General features: G+C 34.3%; 2 protein-coding genes across 13 annotated transcripts in view; one reads left to right on the top strand and one right to left on the bottom strand.

Moving 5' to 3' along the window:
• Positions 1-27,036, top strand: part of LRBA (LPS responsive beige-like anchor protein) — a 740,528-nt gene that overhangs the window by 640,604 nt on the left and 72,888 nt on the right. For 10 of the 12 annotated variants that reach the window (XM_072773570.1, XM_072773571.1, XM_072773578.1 and 7 more), the window contains one exon: positions 26,600-26,767. The exons of the other annotated variants lie outside the window; for them this stretch is intronic. In XM_072773570.1, coding sequence (XP_072629671.1) covers positions 26,600-26,767 — 168 coding nt within the window. The remainder of the gene's footprint in view (positions 1-26,599; positions 26,768-27,036) is intronic. 12 annotated transcript variants of the gene reach the window in all.
• The window catches only part of DCLK2 (doublecortin like kinase 2), a 245,108-nt gene continuing 225,883 nt past the window's right edge, over positions 7,812-27,036 (bottom strand). The window contains exon 17 of the mRNA XM_072773595.1: positions 7,812-7,965. Coding sequence (XP_072629696.1) covers positions 7,915-7,965 — 51 coding nt within the window. The 3' untranslated portion in view covers positions 7,812-7,914. The remainder of the gene's footprint in view (positions 7,966-27,036) is intronic.

Below are 27,036 nucleotides of genomic sequence, written 5' to 3'. Positions count from 1 at the left end.
GTAATATATAGGATTGAATGGAGGATAATTTTGACAGTTTTGAAATCAATTTAGGAGACTTCTTCAAATGTCCAGATAATATGAGCCTGAAGCAGAATGGTGACAGTGGGAATGTGTGGCACAAAAGACAAATATATAGGTAGTTTTGTAGGATTTTGTATCTGAATAGAAGTTAAATGGTATTCTAAGGTTTTGACTTTAGGTGACTGGAAGTTGGTGGTAAATTTAAACAGGAATGGGAAGTCAAGAAGAGGAAAGGTTTTGGAAATAAACAGTGATGTTCATCCTTGGACAGGTTGAATTGTAGATGTTGGTGTAACACCCAGGTGGAGAAAAACAGAGAATTTAAGTTCTAGATGTAGAGCAGAAGTCGTAAACTGGTAATAGCCCATGGGCAATATAAACCTGCATAAATGATTTTTGACATGGTATTTTTCACCTAAAATGATTTTTTTTTATTCTCACTTTTTGGTTATTAGATTGACTATTATTTTCTCTTCTAGAATTTAGAAAATACTATATTAGTTTCTCATCTTTGTCATTACTGTTGAAAAATCTATTAGCTGTTCCTTTTCAGGTTGCTTTTAACATTTTTACAACTGTCTAATATTTTGCAGTTTTATTATAATATGTCTAAGTATGGGTTTATTTTTATATTCTGCTTGGGACTTATATTGTATTCTGAGTAAAAATTTGTGTCTTAAGTACATTCTCAGAAGTTCTCGGGAATTATTTTGATAGTGTCTCCTCCCCATTCTTGATAGAATTCCTTTTAGTTGTATGTTGAACCTTTTCCTTCTATCTTCCATGACTAAGCCTCTCTTTTGTATTTTCCATTTTATTATTTCCCTGTGTTCTATTTTTGTAATTTCCTCATATATTTTAGATCACCAGTTGCCATTTCAGCTATTTCAAATCCCCTAGTTAAGCAATCCAATATAAATCTAGTGACTTTTTTCCTAGAATTTTTTGGTGGTTTTTTGAATCAACTTGAAAAATTATTTTCTTAAATTCTCATTCCTTGTATGCTTTTAATAGCTTAAAACAGTTATCTTAACAGCCCTATTCAATATTATTGTGTTCCATTTGTACTATTTAATAACTCTTACTCGACAGTCCATATCCTCATATATTTGGTAATTTTGGATTGTGTATTTTTCTTTAGGAGAGCTCCTACCCATTAGAATCTTTGATTGATAGTGTGACGCTCCAGAGTGTTTTGCCTTTCCCTCTTCTAAAGCCTAGAACAAATTTGTATGTAAATTTCAAACCTCTTGGTTATATTTTTAAATCCCGTGTATATTTAAGGGACAGACCTGTAGATATAAATTCATAGGGAAAGCTTTCCTAGTCTAAGCCCAAATGAAGATGGATACGTTTGCCCTTATAACCTTATGTTGGTGCATAGATGTTTCTTCTGGTCCCTCTTTTCCTTGATGCATGGCTCTTTGTGGGTTCCAGTTTTATGTGTAATAATACCTCACTTCCAATCCCTCCACCCTCACCACCAGAAGAGAGGAGCCAAGGCATCCTCTACTTTTTCTACATGGGCATTAAAACCAAAATCCTCCATGACTGAGACTGGAAAAAAACACCCAGAGGTTATCTTTACCTGTTTATAACTTGCTAATACAATTTTTTCATTTTATTGTTGTTAATTGTTTGTGACTCCTGGGGATTTCTTTTGCTGTTTCCCTTCTAAATCAGTTTTCATTTAAAAGCTTACTTCCACCTCCCCCACCCCCCAACCCCCCACCCCCGAAATTGGTAGACACAACAACTAAATACAATGTGAGATTCTCTATTTGGTGCTAGAACAGAAAAGAGGCATTGAGGGGAAAATGGTAAAAATCACCTAGTTAAGTGTTGTTAACAACATAGATTTTCTGGTTTTGATATTATATAGTTATGTAAGTTGTTAAAATTTGTAAAAGTTGTATGAGGGGTATGCATCAAGTATACTAAATTTTTGCAATTTTTCTGTAAGTCAGGTTATTTCAAAATAAAGTTTTAAGAAGGCATATTTGTTTTGTTTAACATTTCTGAGTGTTCTGTAATGAGAGGGCTTTCAAATTTGTTCCTGAAATAAACAACCTGATATTGTAATAAAAGGAGTTGGGTTCCCATCATTTTAAAAATAGAACAGGGAATAGAGATACCTTTTAACAAATTCAAAGTATGGTATCACATAAGGATTTGGTACCTTTGACCCACTCTGAAGCATACTTTTAATGTACAGTTTCTCTAAAAATGCTCTATTCTTTCTTATTTTTAACACTATCCATTCTTAAATTTAGATTTCTAGCCTTTCTTTAAAAGTAGAATATCTGACTGCCTTAGAACTAGAGCAAAGTCATGGCCACACCTGCAGATAGGCATATCTCTCTAGTTTTCTTCAATCTGTATCTCTACTGTTCAATATCCAGTATGCCTTATTAACTTATGTTTTACCTACCTAGATTTTATAGATATTTAAGTATGCAAACTTTGGTTTAGCAATTAGAAGAGAGATAGTATTAGAGATAGAGAATTGGTGTGCATCTATATTGAATTATAGTTCAGTACAGGTAGAGGGAATTCATGACTTTACCTTGTATAATATTTGGCATAGAGGCAAGAAATCCAGGGACAAAGCTCAAGGAAATAACTCTTCTGAGAGCAAGAAAAGTGAGCAGAACCCACAAAATATACATACACACACACACACACACACACACACGGCAGCTGGAGAGGTAAGAATGGATGGTAGTGTTAAAAATAAGAAAAGAAAAAAAATAAGAAAGAAGAGAGTATTTTGAGAGGAATTGGACATTAAAAGTATGCTTCAGAGTGGGTCAAAGGTACCAAATCCTTAAGTGATACCATACTTTTGATTTGCTAAAAGGTATACTTATTATCCTTCCTCCCTCTCTTCTTCCTCCAAGTCATTATCCCCATGCCCTTCTCTTTATGCCCTGGAGGGCTGATCACTAAGGATTGGAAATGGCAGGTTATAGGAGAGTAGGAAAAGGTAACATTACCAATCACCACCACTTCTGGACTGTAGACTTGCTATAGCTACACCCAGGCAGTTTTCCTTCTATAACTTCACCACTCAATAATCTCTAGTAAATTCCTCTGCCTGCCCCTTCAGGTCTGTGGGTTGTAATGGCTTCTCATTTTTATAAGTCTGCTGGTTCCTCAGAATGGCTTGTTGATTTCCTTGACCCTATATGTGAGCTGAACTTTCATTAGAATTCCATCTAATTACTCAGCCATTAGAAACAACAAATACCCACCATTTGCTTCGAGGTAGATGCAACTGGAGGGTATTATGCTGAGTGAAATAAGTCAGTCAGAGAAGGACAAACATATGGTTTCATTCATCTGGGGAATGTAAAAAAGAGTGAAAGGGAATAAAGGGGAAAGGAGAGTATATAAGAGGGAGATAGAACATGAGAGACTCCTAACTCTGGGAAACGAACAAGGGGTGGTGGAAAGGGAGGTGGGCGGGGGGTTGGGGTGACTGGGTGATGGGCACTGAGGGGGCCGGCCACTTGATGGGATGAGCACTGGGTGTTATGCTATATGTTGGCAAATTGAACTCCAATAAAAAGAGTTAAAAAAAAAAAAAAAGAATTCCATCTAATTGTGCCTTCTGTTTTCTGCTAGGACCCTGACCAATATCCTGGGTGTATTAGTTATGGTACAAACTAAGTTGTTCTCAGTTATGTTTAAGCTGCTGTATCCTAGAGTCTTAATATTTCTCTTTCGTGTACATGGGACTTACATACTTTCAGTTTGTTACTGGTAGTAATATTTAGGCTTTCTTCGTGGTTTTCTCATATTTGGAGAAAAGGAGTCTAAAGCTAGAGAGTAAATTTGCCAGTTATCCATCTCTGGGCTAGTTTCCATTGCTTCCTAGTCACTAGAAAGACAGAAAGGAAAAGAAGTGGAACATATTACCAGTGTTTGCATCTTATTTACCATAATTTGGTGACACAACCTCATCACATTAGGAAGGAGACTGTTGAATGTATCTCTGACTTAGATTTTTATTATTAAAGAAAGTAAGAGTGGATACTGAGTGACAAATAGTCTCTACCACAATAGTTCACTCTCATAGAGGGAAAATTTTTTTTCATTTCAGAGCTAAAGGGGAGAATATTGGCAGCATTCAATAGAAAATTTCAATAGACTGTGGTAAAATCTAGATTTCAAGGAGTTGAGTGAAGAGATTGTGGAGTGTGTGAATATGGCTTCTTTTGAAGAGTATGATATATAATGAAAGATGTGATTCTGAGATACAAGGGAGTTAAAGGGAAGATTCTTTCTAGGTAGCAAAATCTGAGTAGTTTCAGAGAAGATATAACTTAGGGAGAAATTGAAAAACCAGGCAGAAAAAAAAAAAAAAAAAAAGAAAAACCAGGCAGATAGCCCTTTTTTAGGAAATATGAGGACACTTCTTACCCCAAAGCACAGGGAAAATATAAACATTTTGCAATGGAGAAGAAAATTAAAAAGTTATATCCTCTTTTTGAAGCCGAAGGCCAAATAATCTATGGAGAAAGAAAGTGAGGCAGGTATATAATTTAGAGTATATACCGAAGGGAGTATGACATTAGTGAACTAGAAACACAAAAATAATCAGAGTAGAATTTGAGGCTCTGCTGAAGATAGAGAGCTTGAGTTACAGTAAAATTATTGGTATGTGTTTTGATTTTTCTGTAATGAAGCATGACAGCCTATATATAGAAGCTAGAAAAATGGATTGTTGCATTTCTCAAAATTGTATTAACAACATAGGTATAAGAAGAGTCAAGTTGGGGAAGAGTCTAGGTTGCTTATAAAAAAAAATTCTAGTTGAAAATAAACACCATGGGGTCTGGTATGGGTTAAAACAGGTCAGGGAGGTCTAAGGAAAATGTAAACTAGACGATGTATTAGTTATCTATTGCTGTGTAACAAGTTACTCCAAAATTTAACAGCTAAAACAGTAGGCCTTTATTATCTTGCATTGTCCTTTTGGATCAGGAATTTGGGAGTGGCTTAGCTAGGTGGTTCTGACTCTCTGTCTCTCATTAGATTGTAGTCAAGATGTTTGTTGGAGCTACAGTAATCCAAGGTATGACTAGGACTAGAAGATGAGTTTCTAAGATGACTTGATCACATTGTTGGTGAGTTGGCAGGAGACCTCAGTTCCCTACCACAAGGACCTCTCCATAGAGCTGCTTGAATAACTTTACCATATGGCAGCTGACTTTCCCCAAAGCAACCAATTGAAAATAGAGGGTGGGAGCCACAGTTTCTTTTATGATGTAGTCTCAAAAGTCCCAGTGTGTTATTTCAGCTGTATCCAATTGGTTATATAGGTTAACTGACTAGCTGAGCATAAATCCCAAGAGGTGAGAATCATTAGGGGCCACTTTGGATGCCCACCACCAAGGAAGGAAAACTTGAAAGGGAACCAACCATCTAATAAGAATTTACTCTGTACCAGGTATATAATTTATTTCTTGCAATAATTTTATGAGGAATGTATTAGTTTTTTATTTTAGAGATGAGCAGATTGAAGCTTTGAGAACTTAACTGTTGCCCACCATTTTATAATCATTTTAGTCAGGCTTGGAATCCAGGTCTGTTAGCCTGTTCCCATAATATTTCATCATATGGGAAGCAAATATGCTTATAGTGGTTTAGTACATCTATTTTGAAGACATAAGGTTGTTGGAAATTTAATTGATATCATTTAAGCAAATTATCACTGTACTCAAATAGTAAGCCAATACTTATTAGCTGTTTTTATTATGTACTTTGTAATTTAAAAATAAAAGAAATTTCAAGAAGTGAGGATAAAAGACATGTTTGAAAGAAAAATTAACCAGCAGAAAAGAAGTTATATTATTCAAGGACATTTAGATTTGAGCTGCTTGGATTATTAAGTCAAAAGTATGTTAACACTTTTTTTTTTTTAATATATTTTTTTTAATTTTTATTTATTTATGATAGTCACAGAGAGAGAAAGAGAGGCAGAGGCACAGGCAGAGAGAAGCAGGCTCCATGTACCGGGAGCCCGACGTGGGAATCGATCCTGGGTCTCCAGGATCGTGCCCTAGGCCAAAGGCAGGCGCCAAACCGCTGCGCCACCCAGGGATCCCAAAAGTATGTTAACACTTAAAGGTGACTGCAGAGAGGAACCATTAGTATGAATTCTGAAGCCATCAAGAATGGTGATGGGAATAGAACTATGAATCCTTTGAGTAGGACAACCATCCTCCTTACACTTCAAAAAGTAGATGGGCAGCCCAGGTGGCTCAGCGGTTTAGCGCCGCCTTCAGCCCAGGGTGTAATCCTGGAGACCTGGGATCAAGTCCCAAGTTGGGCTCCCTGCATGGAGCCTGCTTCTCCCTCTGCCTGTGCCTCTGCCTCTCTTTCTCTCTGTGTCTCTCATGAATAAATAAATAAAATATTTTTTTAAGTAGCAATTAAAGCCCCTACTATATACCAATAACTCTCTTAGGCATGGGAACAAATATGAAAGAGCTGTGAATCATGTCTTTAAGATAGCTCAGTGGAGGAAAAGGCAGACTTATAGACGTTATTTTTTAAAAATTAATCAGGGTTGCCTGGGTGGGTTAGTCAGTTAAGCATCTGACTTTGGCTCAGGTCATGATCCCGGGGTCCTGGGATTGAGAGCCAGGCCTCTGGCGGCCTGCTCAGCTTCTCCCTCTCCCCCTCCTTCTGCTCTCTCTCTCTCTCTCTCAAATAAATAAATAAAATCTTAAATAAAATAAAATAAATGAATTGACTTTGGGGGCACTTGAGTCGCATAGTCAAGTGTCGGACTCTTGGTTTTGGCTCAGGTCATGATCTCAGGGTCAAGAGATCCATGCTCCCTGGGAGTCTGTCCCTCTCCCTCTACTACTTCTCTTCCCCCTCACTCTATCAAATAAATAAATAAATAAATAAATAAATAAATAAATAAATAAATAAATAAAATCTTAAAAAAAAAAAAAAGAAGTGTTTCACTAATGCTCGTAAAGGCATCGTGGGCAATGTTGTGTGGAAAAATACAGACTTCAACATCTTTGACTCAGGAAGTAGTTCAGAAGAATTGGACCTGAAACTTTTTATGGATAATCAGTTTATTTCATTTTTAATAAACATACAATACTTAATAAAATTTATGTTTAAGAAGTCTGACAGCTTTTCAGTTAGTATAAAATTAAAATTTGCATGATAAAGTACTTTGTTACAATTATTTTGCAGCCATTCTTATTTTTTAGCAATACAGAAAATAAAGGTTCATCTCATAATCATTTGAGTCTTATGTTTATGAAATTAGTATATTTTATGTATGTTCAGTGGATCTCAACTATTTTATGTGTGTTCATTGTATCCCTATAGCTATAACAGCGATTATTAAACATTTTCAACATAGTTCTCTTACCTATAAAAAGATAACATGGGTTAAATTCTAGTTTCTGTTCTTTTAGCTAAATTAGATCAGTGCCACTGATTATCTCATTCTAATCAGAGGATCTGAAAGCTGTATACATCTTTGTCAAATATATCTGATACTATTTTTCAATACATGTTATCTTTGGAGAAGAGAAACAAGACATTTCTTAAGATATTCTTAATATATAGTATTTTAATAGTATCAATTTCTTATTTATACCAGGTAACACTCTCCTTTAGGTCTAAATTTACTAAGTATTCAAACAATTATCCGTCTACTAAGAATATTGAGACTTATAACTAGTATTTAAATGATTGAATGATAACTAGTATTTAAATAATTGAATGATAGGTTCATTCATTAAAAAAAAAAAGTGTCCAGATTGGAACTCTCAGCTTCTGGGTCCTCAAGTCCCTTATCCATACAGTTGGCACTATCAGATATTTCAAACGTGGAAAAAGTTTAATCCAGTTTCAGGCTATGTTCCAGTAGATCCAAATATGGTACACAGAAAGATATCCATCCTGTAAACACGAGTGAGAGGAAGAGAACAATTAGATAATGTCATATTGTTTTTAGATGTGAACATAAGAAGCTCTTTTTAGAAAATGTTTTTTAAATTACTTGACATCAGCATATGCAAGTTAAACAGGATTTGGTTCATAGAAGTTTCTCTCTTTAGAACTGTCTTTCCAAAAAGGATGATAAAGTGAAATATAAACACCACATGAGAAGTGAACTGTTTCTAAACATTTCATTGAATTTTTTTAAAAATAAACTTATCATTGTTACCTTTAGTGTGGGTACAGTATCTCCTCAGGTCATTACATAATGAAAAGTAGATTTTAAATGTTTTATATATTTGATAGAGTCCAAATGCTTTAGTAATGGTCTTAGATATTGTTTACATGAGCTTTTTTGTTACACTGTAAGCCAGTTCTCTGTAGGTGCTTTCCAGAATGTAACATGATGCAATTATTCGATATAAATCAGCTTTCATTTTAAAAAATGATAGTTTAACACCAATAAAAATTAATTTATTAAAAAAATAAAATAAAAAATAAAAATAAAAAATGATAGTTTAATGGACAACTTTGCTTTCCAGGGTTTCGGTGTTGTTTTTTTGTTTTGTTTTGTTTTCATTTTTAGAGAAGTAGCTGAGCTTTTTCATCTATGTATTTGAGTAGTACTACTCATGGGGTCATTTTCTGCAGCTTAGATAATGAACAGTGAGTTTTTCTGAAAGTAAGCAGTGACTTAGGAGTATTGTGATTTCTCCCTTCCACAAGAAGTGAGAATTGACATTTTAGAGAACCATGTAGCACAGAATACTATGAAAATCTGGAACCTGGCAACTTGGAGAATAAGGATTAATTCCTGAATCATTAATGGCTGAATTTGAAGACCCACTCATTCTTTTTGTGTTGCTTTAAATCCTTTCAAGTAGTAGATAGTGGTGGCCCTTAAAAATATATATTGGGGTGCCTGGCTGCCTCAGTCAGTGGAGCCTGTGACTCTCCATCTCAGAGTTGTAGGTTCCAGCCCCATGTTGGGTGGAAAGATTACTAAAAAAAAAAAAAAAAAAATCTAAAAAAATTATATATATATTTATATGTATACACACACACATATACACTATTTTTGGTGTCCTTTTAATACTGTTGTTTCTAGGGATCTCTGGGTGGCGCAGCGGTTTGGCGCCTGCGTTCGGCCCAGGGCGCGATCCTGGAGATCCGGGATCGAATCCCACATCGGGCCCCCGGTGCATGGAGCCTGCTTCTCCCTCTGCCTGTGTCTCTGCCTATCTCTCTCTGTGACTATCATAAATAAATACAAATTAAAAAATTATTTAAAAAATTGCTGTTGTTTCTAAAATTATAGAAAATAGAGTTTAAGGGTTATATTGATAATCTTAAATCTGCTATGTTCCCTTTGTTGTTATTAAAGTTATTAACAGTATTCATAAAGGGAATATTTTTCATAGAAGAAATGTGAAAAAATTAGCTAAAACATTTGGATAGACATTTACTCCTCTCTTTGTGCTTTTTATTGGAATGCATTGCTAAAAGAGGTTCAGGGTATAAGCAAATTACTTCATTTTAATTCTAGATGCTGAGCTCCTAATAGCTTTTAAATTTATACAGTTTCTGTTTAGCTGTCAAAACATTTAATTATATCATGCCCAAAGGTGTAAAGCTGTCAAATAAATCCAAGTTTAGGCATAAACATTTGCTAAGTTACATGCGCTACTACACCGTAGTTGGTACTGGACAGCTTGTGAACCTGTTTTAGGGGAAGGGGTGTGTCGAGGAACATTAACTCAGCAGGTACAGAACAACATTGGCCCAATGAATTGATGATGACTTGTAAAACAGCAGGTAGTAATGCCCCCAGCCTTTATAATTCCTCTCTTTGTAAAATAAAGCAGGCTAGAAAGTGTGGTGGATTCTTTGGCTCAATTTGCTCTATAAGAAAGCTGTTTTTTGCAGAAGTATGTACTCTCTTTCCCTGACTTAACGCTGTCCTTTGTTTTCTCTTCAAAAACATACGTACCCTGTTCAGGATTTATATCCTTCTCTCTTACCCAAGGATCTCTTGCCATAGGAAGATTAATCCCAGTGGGACTTATAAAGGAAGTATTGACCCTGATCAGCAATTTAGAAGTTTGACATTTTCTATGTAAACATTTTTAAACTTTTTAAAGTATAATTGATAAATTAAAATTGCATATACTTAACATGTACATGGATATTGGAAAATATTTTTAAAGAAGGGAAAATTTTTAAGTTTTATCTTTATCTGGATATTTCATAAATATAAATTGGGGTGCTTGATGACATTATTTGGAGGTAGACTGGTAACATAAATACTAATGCAGACTTCACTAATGCAAAATTCACTAAGAGGTAGGGGAGTAAAGTAAATTAGTTCTACTTTGAAGCTTTTATTTTCTTCCCCTTTCAAAATGAATGGGAAGGCCCTTGAGAGGCCCTTGAATGAAAGCTGCTTTTCATTAGTGCTACCAAATACCTACTTGAAAGAGTTGAGTTCTAACTGAACACCCACACAAGAGAAAGGGAAAGCTTCCTTTTTCTACTGGAGGACCATCAGCTAAATAGCTCTTGGCTTCTCTTTTCCAATCAGGTGGTTTCACATCAGAGTTAATTACTCCAGTCATTTATTCTAATCACCCTCCTCTTATGGCTAGCTGCATTCTGTCATGGGGTGGCATCGTTTGAAGCCAGTTAAGTTTGAAAACCACTGCAGGGTACTTGAGGCTCATTAGTGAGGCCTATCCATGCCTGGCTTTGGATTTGCTCCCTGATTAACTCTGCATCTCCCTGCCTTGCTCCCTCCTCCCGCCATCCACCAACCCCCACTCCTCAAGGCAGTTGCTCTAAAGAGGAATGTTTCAGTTAACTCTTGCTTTGCTGTTTATCTTTTCACCTATGTACTTAAGAAAAATTTAAATGCTTATATTGCTAATTATACAGATCCTGGCCTTGGAATTGCATCCGTTGGATTGAATTTAACTGAAAGGGTAGATATTCCATAAAGAAGAATTATATTTGTGAACAACAAAGGAGGAAAATGGTGGCCTCTCAGAATGAATACATCTATGTCCTTGATCCAATTCTCCTAACCTAATAAAGGTCATGATTCCAACTCTGATTTTACGATACTCTAGTGTGTCCTACTGTTTTATTGTAAGAGTTATCTGAAAAGCTTTTTAAAAATCTCAAAGCAAATTTATTTGTTTGACATTGTTGTTTATTGTAGTAGTTTAATTTAAAAGTGTTTGCCAGCTGGCACATTTAAGAGATACTAACATCACCAATGCAGATAATGTTTGTGCTACGCTTTTTTAAAAATAAAAAGATTAAAAAAAATAGAAGAAAAACATGAAATCAGTCTCCTTTAGTAGATAGTTTGAGACAGTGTTATTACATGAAAGTATTTAAAACATTTTCCAAAATTAACAAAAATGTATATTGAATTTGGTGAAATGTTTATTTAAATAGGAAATGAGAAAAATTTTCTTCATTCTTTTTACATGGTCATTTGATTTAAAGAAATTAAATAGTTCATGTGTCAAAACAAAATATGATACATATTAAAATACATGAAATCACATTTTTTTAAGTTGCTAATGTCCGTGGATGTTTAGAAATTAGAATGAGCTTACTGATAATTCTTACCCCAAAATAGTTTAACACATTGCTTCTTTATTAAGAGTCTTTGGACTTAGCAGTTAAAAAATAGGTTCGTATTCTCTGTCTTGCTATAACGGCCGATTGTTTTTAATTTGATTTTTTAAAAAATCTCCTCATGAATATACAGTTAAATTAATGAAAAAGAGGCCTAGAATATAAACTTCTTATTCAGATCTATAAATATTTACTGGTTGTGTACTATGTGCTAAGTTCCATGGATGCAGATACAATCTCTGCCTTCTAGGAAATCGCATTTTAGTGAGGTGTGCAGAAAAATAAACAGTAATAAATTGAAAGTTTTAGTTTTAAAAAGGCATAAGTAAAAGCCAAAACCAGTTGAAAGGACAAAAGAACCAGGTCTACATGGCATATCAGATATGGCATATACTTAGAAATATTTAATAATGATGTTAACAAATAGTATATGTGAAACTCATTGACAATAATTCTTAGTCTGAAATAATTTCATATTTTTAGAATTTTTATACTTTAGCTTTGACATAAACCTATACCATTCTGTTGCAGAAATTTTCAGGAGGATATATAGTGGTTAATAATATGGCTTTAGGAGTCAGATCGGGGTTCCTCTTGCAACTCTGATTAGATGTACTAGCTTTGTGACATTAGGCAATTTACTTAGCAGTTTAGCCTCATTTGTTAAAACCTGTAGTGTTTATGTCATAGGATTATGTAAGGATTAAATAAAATAATCCATATAAAATATTTAGCATAAAACTGGCCATATCATAAACAATAAATGTTAAGTGCTGCTGTTATTGTTACTATGTTGTTGTTTAGTTGGTCAGTGAATTTCTTCCATATTAACCTTCAGATGCATTTTCTCTGTATAACATATTGTCTTTCTAGATCCTTTGTCAAATCTATAATTGATATCGTTTGCATCCATCTTCCTGATACTGTTCAATAGAAAATAAAATCTTGAAATATGACACTCTAATATCCAGTTCACTTTTTCTTTCTTCCATATAATCATCCTACCCCAAATTTTATTATATGGTTAACATAATGTAGACATCTCATTTGCAATGGCTAGTAATCACAGAAATTCTTCACATTTTCTAAAATTCTGCCAAATTAGCACTGTATCAACTGGATAAAGTTTCTGTGGTCAATTTCATGCTTCTTATACAATATACAAAGCTTGAAGATCATAGTCTCACAGCATAGACACTGAATTGTGCAAAATCACAAGAATTTCTTAAATGCCATTCATTCATTCAACAGACATTTATTAGGAGCCTACTAGGTAATTAGGTCTGTGATCACAAAATTGGAAGAATATGACACCTGCCCTTTTGGGGCTGTCATTATGAAGATCAAACAGGCATGACAGTAACTAATTAGAGAAATAGATTAAGTGATGTATTTGTTTATTCATTCAACAAATATTTTGTGAGTTCCAACTACTTATTTGTCTTTGGGAATACAATGGTGAGAAAGACAGCATAGTACTTGCCCTTTTGGAACTTACTGTTTAGTGAGGGAAATGGATAAGAAATAAAAATAAGCATGGTAATATATGATGTAATATAACAAAAAAAATGTAATACTTTGTGTTCTCCATAAAAGAGAACCACAGGCTGCCATTGAAACATTTAACATTTTATTTATTTGTGTGTGTATGTATGATTTTTAAGCATTATTTATTTACTGAGATATAACTGACATATAACATTATATTAGTTTCCGGTGTGCAACATAACAATTCAATATTTGTACATATTGTAAAATGATTGCAACAGGTCTAGTTAACATCTGTCACCATACTTACCATTTATGTATTTATTTATTTGTTTGTTTGTTTATTTATTTATCTCTAAGAGAGAATGAGGAAATACCTTATTTTACTTCCTAAAAAGATTGGGGAAAGCTTAACTGTAGCAAACTACATTTGATCTTGGTCTTTAAGAATGAGTAGGAGCAAGGTGATGGAAAGGGCATTATGGACCTAAGAAGCAGTATGAACAAAGATCTTGGTGTATAGTATACACGAGCTGGACTTTATTCAGAAGGTAGAGGCAATATATGTGTTAAGAGAACTGTGAACTATACCTATGGAAAGATAAGACTGGAGGCAGATTATGTGAATAATCTTAATGCTTTGTAAGTATTATGAACTTTTTTGTTTGGGATATTGGACCCCAGAAGGTGATTGCCAGACCAGAAGCATCAATATTACTTGAGAACTTGTTAAAAAGACAGACCTTGGGCTCAAATCCAGATCTCTTAACACAGAAACTTTGATGGAAAGAGCCCAGCAATCTGTGGCTTAACAAGTTCTCCAGGTGATTTTAATGTATGTTAAAGCTGGAGATCCACTGCTTTAGGGAAAGGAGAACCATCAAAAAGTTTTAGGGAAAATTGTAAGTAAGCAAGGTTTTAGATAGCAACTCATATGGAGGAGGAATTAAAGAAGGGAAATTTTAAAGATAAAGAGGACAGTTTGGGCAGTGTTAGAATAATTGAACTAAGAAATAGTGAAGCACAGAATCAAAAATAGCCATAGTGCAAGAGAAAGAATGAATGAATTTGAAAGATATTGTGGAGGCTTGCTGTCTGATTAGATATAAGGTTTTAGAGGAAGAGGAGAAAAGGAGAAGTCAAGATGATTGGAGCATTTCTAATTTGGCTGTGTGAAGGACTGCATAACCAAGAAAAGAAGCAAGTTTAAAAGGAAAAATTATTCATTCTTTTTTTGATGTATTAGGTTTGAATTACTGGAAGCATACCAAAGTTAGTAGTCTAATGGGCAGTTGATATTTTGGGCTAGAAACTCTGGAAATGGCAATAATTGTTGGTTGAGGTAGTTGATGTCTAGCTCAACTATCCGGAGTTATTTCAGAAACAAGGACCTGGGAATCATGAGGAGGTAGACAGATGAAAAGTGAAGAGAGTCGCCTGGCTGGCTCAGTCAGTAGAGCATGTGACTCTTAATCTTGGGGTCATGAGTTAAACGCCCATGTTGGGCATAGAGCTTACTTTTAAAAAAATGAGAAGGAGAATCAAAAATTTAGAATGAGAATCTGGAGAGAGGGTATCAAAGAAGCTTAGAGAAGAGAGAGAAGCATAAACACTATAATACAGACAGGTGAAGAGGGATAAGCATCCATTGGAGTCAGACAGTTGGACATGAAATAGAGAACAGCTGCTTCTCTCTCTGCCTGTGTCTCTGCCTCTGTGTGTGTGTGTGTGTGTGTGTGTGTGTGTTATGAATAAACAAAATCTTAAAAAAATGAATTTGAAAGATAATGTGGAGGCTTACTGTCTCATTAGATATAAGGTTAGCAAAGTCATTTTTTGTGCTGTGCCTATAACAGAATGATAGAAGATTAATTAAGAAGTGAAAGGGAGGCAAGGAAGCATAAATAAGAAATTTACTTAAATCTTTCAAGAAGTTCATTATTTTTTTAAGTTTTTATTTATTTGAGAGAAAGAGAATGAACAAGAAAGAGAGCATAAGCAAGGAGAGGGGCAGAGGCAAAGGGAGAAGCAGGCTCCCCAGAAGCAGGGAGCCGGACATGGGACTCAATCCCAGGACCCCAGGATCACGACCAGAGCGGAAGGCAGACACTTAACCAACTGAGCCACCAGGTGTCCCAATCTTCGAAGAAGTTTAGATTGTTGATATCATATTCCCTGTTTATTCATGGCTGCACCAAAATAATTAAACAAGACTGACCCTATTAACTAAACATTATTTCAATGATAATTCAGAAAGGAATCAGACCTATAATTAATTGTGATAGAGAATTAGATTCTATTATTATACATGTTAAGGAATTTCTAAGAGTAGGCAAACAGAAACTAGTTATCTGCTACTCATATGAGGTGCTTTTTATGAGATTTATGAATATATCCATATTGCCTACAGATATTGTATAACTGACTTTCAGCTAACGTGTTATCTATACTAAATTGTAGTCTACGGCTATATGGTAGTTCTTAAAGTACATAGCTGGTACAGCTGAGTAGACAATATGTAACAATCTTTTTTAGGATTTTATTTCTTTATTTTAGAGTGCAGGCACATGTGAGCACGAGCCAGAGGGGTTGGGGGAGCGGAGCAGAGGGAGAAAGAGAGAGGGAGAATCTCAAGTGGACTCTAACACTGAGCTGTGGAGCCTGACTCAGGGCTTGAGCCCAGGACCCTGAGATCACAACCTGAGCCGAAATCAAGAGTTGGGCACTTACCTGACTAAGCCTCTCAGGCACCCCAATATGTAAGACTTCTAACCAAGGACTTTTAAGGATGGAGTTTGCAGCTGGCATCATATTTTCTAGAATTAGGCCCTCACCTTTACTATAAGAGGGGGTAGTCATATTGCCATCTTTTGAATGCTACCACAATTCTTCAGAGATTTGTAAGGGACTAAAGAATATACATCACAGAACATTATGTCTATTTCACACTTGAAAATGTATTTCTGCTGTCATATCCTAAGATTTAGCCATTCTACACTGGGAAATGCCATTCCAGCACTGGGAATTGTATTGACCTCCTCAAAACTGTATCAAAGGACATTTTGTAGTCTGCAGGTGTATGTGCTTTGTAAGGTTTACCTTTATATTCAGTAGGAGAATCTGTATTTTTTAAAAAGTTAAATATTGGGCAGCCCCAGTGACCTAGCAGTTTAGTGCCGTCTTCAACCCAGGGCATGATCCTGGAGACCCGGGATCGAGTCCCATGTCAGACTCCCTACATGGAGTCTGCTTCTCCCTCTGCCTATGTCTGTGCCTCTCTTTCTCTCTGTGTCTCTCACAAATAAATAAATAAAATCTTGGGGATCCCTGGGTGGCTCAGTGGTTTAGCGCCTGCCTTCGGCCCAGGGTGTGATCCTGGAGTCCCGGGATCGACTCCCTGAGTGGGGCCTGCTTCTCCCTCTGCCTGTGTCTCTGCCTCTCTCTCTCTCTCTCTCTCTCTGTCTCTCATGAATAAATAAATAAAATCTTTTATAAATAAATAAATATATATATATGTATATATATATATAGTTAATCCCTGCATTCTGTCTTACATCAAAATGCCCTAAAAATCTCAATACAACAGAGGTGAAAGGTAAAGCATAGGGAATATAGTCAATAGTATTATAGCAGCATCATATGGTGACAGATGGTAGCTACGCTTGTGGCAAGCATAGTGTAATATATAGGGTTGTCAATTCACCGTGTTGTGCACCTGACATTAATGTAACATAGTGTGTCAACTATACTTCCATTAAAAAAATCTGAATGCAGATTCAGTATTTGCAACTGAATAAAGCTTTACTGTCCAATGTTATAACCACTAATGACGTGTGACTATTAATCACTTGAAATATGACTAGTCTGAATTGAGATATGCTAGATGTTATAAGTATAAAATTCATACCAAATTTCTAAGACGTAATACAAAATATGTTATATTGATTATATTTTTAAATGATTTTAAATATTCTTAAATATACTATCCTAAAACTAACTTCACCTGTTTTTTTAAATGTGGCTTCTAGAAAAGTTTAAATTACACATGTGGATTGCATTATATCTCCATTAGATAGCACTCTTATGTGTTGGTGATCATTTTGTTCCCCCCAGTTTTCTTGGCTTGGGCATCCCAGTATTGAACATGAGCATATTTTAATATTCAAGTAGTATACACATTTCTGTTATAATTAACAGCCTTGGGGGAAAAAATCTTAGGATAATCTTCAAATATATTTAAAAATCCAAAATATTAATACTAAGTTCAAAACTGAGGTAATTTCTTACCATAGAAACTGTTCCTTCTCCAGTATAATTAAGCTCCAAAGTTGAAACCTGGGTGTCATCCTGAACTTCCTCTCCTTCACCTTTTACACTGGTAATCAGTTGGTGTAAGTAATAACTTAAATCTTTCTGAAACCTGTCCCTTCTTTTTCATTCCCACTGCTGCTTTCTTGAGGCTCTCAGTACTTCCCACATAAACTATTGTAGTCATCTTAGAGATGACCTTTTGCTTCCCTACCTTTCTTCCAAAGGGATATCTCATTCCATTATCCCCATATCTAGCATAGAACAGAACCTATAGTAAATGCTCAATAAATATTTGTTGATTGAGTAGATGACGGAACTGCTGGTATTAAAAGTTGTAGAATGGGAAAAAAGACTATTTAGGGTCGTCTGGCTCAGTTTGTAGATCATGCAGCTCTTGATTTCGGGGTTGTGAGTTCAAGCCTCACTTTGGATGTAAAGATTACTGAAGAAAAAAAAGACTTTTATTCTATATAATGTATGTGTATTCAATGGCATACACAGAGTAACTGCAGATGTAATTCTCTGGCTGAACTTGTCAGTGCTTTAAAAAAATATATTCAGGGCAGCCCGGGTGGCTCGTGGTTTAGCACCGCCTTCAGCCCAGGGTGTGATCCTGGAGACCCGGGATCGAGTCCCGCATCAGCTCCCTGCATGAAGCCTGCCTCTCTGCCTGTATCTCTGCTTCTCTCTCTCTCTCTCTCTCTCTCTCTCTCTCTCTCTCCCTCCCCCCTTGTGTCTCTCACGAATAATTAAATAAAATCTTTTTTAAAAAAATTCAACTTTTGCATCATATTCTTTAGTTCCCTTTTCTTTATTGGATAGTCTTGGAAGTGGTGATATAATAAATGTTCTATTTTGCCAAGGATTTTGATTTGCCAATATAAATTTATGGCATTCAGTTCAGAGAATCATTGGTGCCATGAAGACAGCTCCTTGTTTTTGTCTGGAGTCCCCATGGGATTAAACTACATCTGGCAATAAGTAGGGATTCTGGTCTGGCCATCTTCAAAGGCAAGAGACTGCTAGTATTTATCAGATCTATGTGGATAAGCAAATGGGAAGGGATTAATTGGGGGGGGGCAGTTTTGTTTTCCTTCCTTTTGTAACTGACTATAAAATAAAACTCCCAAAGTTAAAAAAAAAAAAAAAACTCCCAAAGTTCACACAGCAAATTAATACTTTTCAGTGGTTTTGAAGAGGAAATCTATTCTCTTTTCTGTACATAGATAGATAATTGAGAATTTTAGATTAATACTTTAATTGCATAAGTGTATATTTTTTAACTAGTTTACCTTGGTATAACAATAATTTGCAATGGTCAGAATGAATTTTCTAAGGATACTTTCCTAATTCTTTTTAAAGGGCTGAGCATTTACTACACTTTTAGACATTTTAACATCTGTAATATTGGGACCTCAAGGTTGGCATTTGAAGCTTTTGTCACCTATTTGCGGGGAAAAGTTAACCCAAAATTATTTTCTGAGGACCTTACCTTGGACTGTCTTGGCATAGCACAGGCTACCACCTCTTTCAGATGAAGGTGGACCTGCCTTCCACATAGGCTTGTTTGTGTCTTTCTCCTTATACTCATTGCATTTTTGAGACACTATTAGCCCTGTGACTCAGTTTGCTGTGGTTGAAGCATGTGGCTTTACATTTAACTGACAAAATAAAATGGCTGCATTCCAGGTGCCTGTCACAAAGTGTAATCTAGAATTTACCATTCAAAGCCCTAACCTAAGAGAAATAATGTTTATGCGGGATTGCCTGAAGAATATGTAGTCTCTCCATTTGTCTATACTTTAAATCTATTCCAGGATTAAGTCAGTCCCTCTGAGAGTCACATACCTGGATTCTATCATATTACCAAGGGAGGAATTTCTTATCTCAGGAATAGAAATAATGTGTTTTTCTAGGCCATCTGGTTTGTTTTTATATTACGGTCATTTTTGACTCTTGTAGGTGTTCGTGTTTCTTTCTTTATGTTGCCTGCTAGAAAGCTTAAGAACAAATACATGGTGTACCTCGAAGTCTATAGAATTTCATGGAGTGATTTTTATGTCCTTCTTATTTTTGCATTACCTTCTCTTATGTTATATTTATTTTATCTTGATGCATACGCATTGCTTTAAGCTCTGTGAACTGTTTCCTGCACGAAGTCATGCAAAATGCAAACACATAATAAAATCGATGGGAGTATCTATCATTTAATTATAGTTGTTCCCCATACGTTCTTACTAAATAGAATGTTTTTAAAAGCTCCATCTCCCTCTGTGTGTTACACTGTAACTAGTTTAAAATATCTGTATATTATGAATTCCTAGGTTTTAGATTAAGAGTGACCTAAGGTTGAAATGTTAATTAAATGTTTTAATGTTCTGTAGCTCTAAAGAAAATAGTTGGATAAAATGTCAGCATATAGGACTATTTTAAACATTAGAAAAAAAATCATCTCTCTGAAAAGGAGGGTAATTGTACAAGTTTGCCTAATCCTTTTGATCTTGGCACACAGCAATACAGACTTCAGTTGAGATTAAAACTATGAATTTCAAAGGAAACATGGCCTTCAGTGTGTAAAATATATAACAGCTGGTTGACTAGTCCATTTAAAACTACACAATAACAATCGTAGACAGAATGATTCTCCTGCCAAAAGATGCACGAGTGCTTGATGGTTATATCAAGATATGATACTAACTCACACTTCTCTTTAGTAATGATATAAATGTAGAAATGAACAGTGTGCTGCCAACTCCAGAATCTTTCTTCTGCTCAACAGTTCAAGGGCAGTTTAGAAGTACAGAACTCCTTTTAGTGATTTCTCTATCTGCTTTTCAGCCTGAACTTCAATGTGTTGTTGACTAAATTTCATTTCTTTTACCTGTCAGATATAATTTTTATTCTTAGAATCCCATTTCTTTCTCTAAATCCTTGATCCTCCTTTTTTCTTCTTTGACATTCATGACTTATTGTTCTTAATGTCACAGCTTCACACATTATTGTTTTTTTATTTTAAGCCCTCAAAGTTAAACTTTTCTTTGTAAATAGTATATATAATTTGTTTCATTTTTTGTTATACATTTATGTCAAGGTAAATATCTGAATTCTGAAACAGTGTAATATAATCAATATGGGAGAATATTAGGCTCATGTTAAATTATAATTTACATATTCCAGTATTTTCACTGTTGTGTTTCACTTGAGCAAGTAATTCTGAACTAGTTTAATGTATTACATTAGAAACGAGGATTAATGTGGATTTGTCACTTTTAGAAAATCCCATTTGGAAAGTATATTTACATTCTGAATTTGTATCTGTCCAATTATGAAAAAATGATTTTGTCTTGAAAAACAAAACCTTTTTGTTTCTTGAAAAATTTGATATAACGTAATAGCAAGTTTCTTTACTATTCTTTAAATTTATTTGGGAGAAGGAACTTAGAGATAAATAAAACATTTGCTAAAGTTATTTGGATTTATCACAAATTTGGAGCCAGCATTTAAGGAGTTAATGTATCTTATTAAGGGGACAGGAAATCTGGCAACTATTGCAGAAACTAGACCTAATGGTGCACACAAACAATTTGTCAGTCTTCTTAAATGTGAATAGCTTTCCGCAAAGTGGCTGCTCTTGCTTTGTTTGAACAGGCTAAACTTTTCCTTTTTGGACTTTAAATCTTAGAAGTGAAATGTGATCCACATATTCAATCAAAATCATTTAATTCAAAGCATATTTTGATTGGAACAAAGTTGACATGGAAAGAAACTCTAGAATAAAAAAGTTGAAAGGACTTTATATCATATATTTAGCAGGAAAATTTGAAACAGTTCTAATTAGGCTGAAAAAAACAGCTTTCTTCAATGTAAATTACAAAGGTCATATATCAATGTTAAGGAAACATTACCACTAGTGTTTGAAATCCAGCACATGCAAACATAACAGACCAGTTCATTTTAAATCTGTGTGTGTGTGTGTATGTGTATAGGAAGAAGGCTGTATTACATGTATTTGAAGTGAAAAATACTTAAAATTCCAAGTTCATAATGTTGTGTATTACCTTCTATCCAATCCCAACATTAACTCGTTTGAAACATGTGATCTACACTCAAATGAATTCATACTCTTAATATATAAAAGTACGATGAAAAATTTACAAAACTAATGTTTATTCTTCCATGTAAAATATGATTGGGTGCCTGACTGGCTCAGTCAGAATAGCATGGTTGTGAGTTCGAGCACCACACAGAGTATATATTACTTAGAAGTTTTTTTTTTAATCTTTAAAATATGATTAAATACACCTTATAATTAAATGTATACCAGGTCAAGAGGGTTAGTCATTGATTTTTATTTTCTTCTTTGATACCTAGAGCAAATGCATTTTGAATCTCAGAACCGAATCAGGTCTTCTGGAAGCCTGAGAAGGGCAGTGTTGGTATAGATGAACAGAAATGTATATCTGGGTTACACAGACCTACCTCCTTCTGGTTCTACAATTATTTCTATACTTAAGGATTTGTAAATACTATTTGATTTTTTTTTCATAAAAATGACTTGTCACATAGCTATCAGTAGCTTTATTTGATGGCTTTTTAAAAATGGTGTTGTATGAGAACATTTAACAAAAATATAAATAAATATTAGCATTAATTTGGGAATAATACATAAATAAGGTTTTCAGATTTTGAGATGAATGATCATCTTTCTTTTGTTAATTAAAATTGGCTTTCTTGATTTTTGCATAATTTTTACATTAGAGAAAATTTGATTGTTTGAAAATAAAAAGACATTGCTACAGTATCTCTGAAGCATACATAGATTAAGAAACACATGATTAATGCCTTTTATTTTAGAATTTTTATTCCCAGGTAGCTTAGCATGTTTTGGGAAAAAACAAGCCATTTCTACATAAATTATCGTATCATTTGTACTAGAGGAAACAAGAATAATTTTAAGTAATATTTTTTATCAATAAATAATTCATTTCCTTAATGGGTAGTTTCAGGAAAGCATAGATTACATTCTTTCAATGAAATTTATTGTGGGACACATATTCATATATGTTATAATTATTTCTGACACAAGATTACACAAATGAGTTGTTTATGAATAATTTAGTATTATCTTTATAATATTAAAGCTTGAATTTGTTGATGTTCTGCATGTGGACCAAACAAATGAAAGTTACTAATAAGTGTTTTTATTTGACATCTGTATACTCTACTTTTTAGCATATCTCAAGTGTTTTAGTCTCTGCTTAATAGATCTCATTAAAAAAACAGATATCAGCCCCAAGACAGTTTGTCAAGACTAATATGAGTCCCCCTGGATTGGATTGACAATTTGTGTGAGGCTTCATATGATAGTCTTTTCATAGTCTTATTTGATCCTTAACAATTGGACATTAGTCACTGATTTATTTTATAATAACTCAGATGAGTTGAATATTATTGTATTGTGTTGGACATTTTAGTGGATTTTCTTTTTACAAATTTTACTCAGAGCACACATTGGATGTAAATGATGTATCCAGCCTGCTAGGGGAGTACTAACAATTGATTGGTTAGGTTTGAGAGCAGCATGGGAAGAATGTTACTATCCCCTAGCTGCAAACCGTATTTAATTCCAGTCTTAATGAGGACTGTCTGACCTAAAGGCTTTGAAAAATCACAAATGTTTAGCATTCCACTGTCATGTTTTTATTTTTTCGTGACTAAAAGTGTGGATATAAGTATTTTATACTGAATATTTTTAAAAATCTTAACATATAAAAAGACCTTTAAAGAATTTTTCATATGTTTTATGATTTCTATTTTTGACTTAGAGAAACAAGTTATAAGATGGAATCTCAGGGTATTCCATTTTGAATTATTTGTATTTCTTTCCCTCAATAATATCCTCCTGCCTGTCTTTACCTCTTACCTCAAGACTTTACTAAGTGCATTTGTTTATTATTACATACTTTTGGCTAGGCACTTGCCATTCACTACTACCAAAAGGATGTTAAAGTCCTGAGCTGACTTTGTTTTGAGATGGTTTTAAACTTTTTTGGAACTCTTAACACCTGTAGCAGTTGTTCTTTTGGATCTCTTTTTAAAACTTTAGTAAATTGCAAGAAATGCTTGAAGACCACTAATGAGATTTTTTTTATTAGTTTTTAAAAATTTATTTAAAGTCTATCCATGAACCTCTGGAAAAGATTTTTGCCAATAATTCCATGAATTTTACTAGTCAACACCTTAAGACTTGACCAATATGACAGTGTAAAGGGAGGGTGACCCATGACACTGCGGTCATCTCTGCATGTGTGTTCAAGGTGTAATAGGGGCATCCAGTGTCTTTCAGCATTTTTGCTTAACATTTTGATGTAGCATCACGATATAAGATTTTAAGCATCTAAATGTTAAACGCGTTGTTACCAAGTTCACCATTTTGAATGTGCATAAGGAAGTAATCAACATTAAGAAAACTCACAATTCTTTTTTTGATGATGCATAAAATGAAATTGCCCTGGTTTTTAGAGCTTTAATATTGAGAAAATTTGCTTGTACTTTATCATTTGCTGAGCCTTCTGGAATTTTATAGTCTCAAATCACAACACTACGGACACTCAGGAGACTCCTGACTGTTTTATCTTATTAAACAATTTTGAAATCATTAATTTTTAATTAGCTTGGATGCAGAGTTTTTTTATTGTTTCAATAGTGTGTGTATATGAAATAAACGTTTTTTATTTAAACTACTGGCGAGAGTATTATTTACATAAATAAGTGTAGGTTCTTTCTAAGAGTACATACTGTGGGTTTGCTTCATATAGTCACACTTTTTTGTAGACTCAGAGATATTACATGCTAATCTATTATAGTAGGGCTTTTCAGCAGTTTATTAACTCAGATTTTGAACAACTAAAAAGGATGTAAGCTCAAAGATATGTGTAAGTCCTTCCTGATTGAAAGTTCTAATTAAGTGAATTGGAGAAAATTAACTGAAATTAGCTGTCAGAAAGTCACATTTAAATGAGTGATGAGCTAGTCTGGCAGTAAACATTTAAATGATATAAATTGCCATTTAAGTGTATGGTTTAATGTTTGTCATGCATTAATGTGACATGAGACTGCAGTGACAATCAAGCAGCTTGCTCTAATTTGAACATATTTAGGGCTTTTGTGTGGAGTGCACTGCACACAAATTAAGACAATTGCTGTTTTTATGTGTCACTTTAAACATGGCTCCCACTCCCTCATCCCTACCCAAGGCCCAAGTTAATGAAACAAACGTATCATTTTTGTGTGCAGCTTCCATTAATAATTCCTGAATTTTCAGATTAATTTTAAATCCATGTACTTAAAATAGGAATTTGCTTAAAGCCCTTCTCTATTTCAAATAATACATGCAGCAGTTCTCTTAGCTATTTACTAAATTTATAAAGTTCATGAGTTTTATCAGAGATATCTAAAATACTAACTTTCGCAGTTGTATGAGAATTGCCTCGAGTTTTATTTACAGATTTATTTTTTGCATTTTATATACTATGTGGTATATTGTGAAATCCTCTTAAATATTAAAGCAAATATATTCTTTGAATTCAGTTGTAAATATTTTTCTTATTCAAAGGCACTTATTTGGGGCAGCCCGGGTGGCCCAGTGGTTTAACGCCGCCTCCAGTGTGGTCCTGGAGACCCGGGATTGAGTGCCATGTCAGGCTCTCTGCATGGAGCCTGCTTCTCTCTCTGCCTGTGTCTCTGCCTCTCTCTCTCTCTCTCTCTCTCTCTCTCTCTCTCTCTCTCTGTCTCTCATGAATAAATAAATAAGTAAACCTTAAAAAACAAAACAAAAAACAAAGGCACTTATTTTTTAAAGGGATTTTTTTTAAGTAATTTTTATACCCAGCAAGGGCTCAAACTCACAATCCCAAGATCAAGAGCTGCATGCTCCTTTGACTAAGCCAGCCAGGCACCCACATAGACACTTATTTCAATAAAGCATGTTCTTACACAGGTGTACACCTGTGAACTATAGGAATGTCTTTTGTCATGAGGTGGTTTATATCTTATTGGTTGCTTGCTATAGAGGTTATTCAATTTTGTTCTAAAACCAATAGGTTTCTTTTTATATTGATAATATAGCAAACCACACCAAATACATCACAGCCATATACTTAACTACAGGAAAGTAAGAATTTTAAAGAGATAACATCATCTGATAAAATCTGGTATACTTCAAGCTTCAGCATTTGAGTTTTAGAGCTCTGTGATTTGAATAGCACTATTTATTGATAAACTAGCCCATAATGCTAAAGTTTTATGGTGAAATAATTTTGAAGAATTTTAAATAATACAAATCTAAGCACTTTTATAAAAATGTCTCCAATTTTTTAAACTCTTTTATGTTTATAACTTTATTACATTCGGCAGTCATTTGTTGGTACTTACTATGTTTTAGGTACAATGGTTGGTAATTGGGAAGGTAATGATGAAATGGAAGTGGATCTTGTGCCCAGCATTTCCACTGAATTCTTGATTATGTTTGTTCATTATTTATTGGACACTATTAGCATAAAATATTTGGTCTGGTTTGATATTAATATCCAGAATAATAATTCAGTAATCATAATTCAGTCATTATAAGTATCCCTCCAAAGATAAAATTTGCTGGCATAAAATTTGCTGGCATATTTCAACTCAGTTGAAATAACTACATAATTTGGTTATAGTTGTTGCAGTGGACAACAAAATATTTATATCTAGAAAAAGCATAAATATTTCAGGTGAATAGTAAATGTTTAATGTTTTCACATATGCTGTTCCAAAGTGGCCTTTATATTGCATCACCTCTTTTCTTTGAAGCATAAATTGGGTACCTGTCAGGCCCTGAGTTACAAATATGACCAAAATAGACCCAGTCCTGGTCCTCACAGTGCTTACAGTATAGTAGAATAATACTGAAATGTAAGCAACCTAATACAATTCAGTGTGAAAAGTGCCAGAAAGCTTCTAATTATAAAGAAAGGAGAATAGATTCTGGTGGAAAATAAGACATCAGAATAAGTCTGCTCGCCATAAATTTAGTGTAAAACTTTGCTACTTGTTCTAAATTTCTCTATATTTTAAAAGCTGAATTCAGAATAATCATCTGTGTACCTTTTTTCAGGCCCTGGAGAGTGAATTTGTTTCCTGCCAGCTTCACCAATGGATTGATCTCATTTTTGGCTATAAACAGCAAGGACCAGAGGCTGTTCGATCCCTCAATGTGTTCTATTACCTGACGTATGAAGGAGCTGTCAATCTGAATTCAATAGCTGATCCTATATTGAGAGAAGTAAGTTATCTGACTGGATCTCTTAGGTATCGTTAGACTAGAAGGTACTAGATACCATCTTCCCCATGCTTTCATTTTGCATATGATGAAACTAAAACCAGGTGAGTGAAGTGACTTAAGCAGAATAACCTTTCAGTTAGTGACCTAGCTGGAACTTGAATCTAGGACTTCCCTCCAACAAAATATTTGAATCAATATAAAATGAGAGCTTCTTCTTCAATTTGAACCCATTCAGGGATCACTAATCATTTCTATAATTGTTAAATTTT

Source organism: Canis lupus, chromosome 13, assembly GCF_048164855.1.
Source record: "Canis lupus baileyi chromosome 13, mCanLup2.hap1, whole genome shotgun sequence".
In the NCBI taxonomy this organism is placed as follows: Eukaryota; Metazoa; Chordata; class Mammalia; order Carnivora; family Canidae; genus Canis; species Canis lupus.
This window is presented reverse-complemented; position numbering and strand designations above follow the sequence as displayed.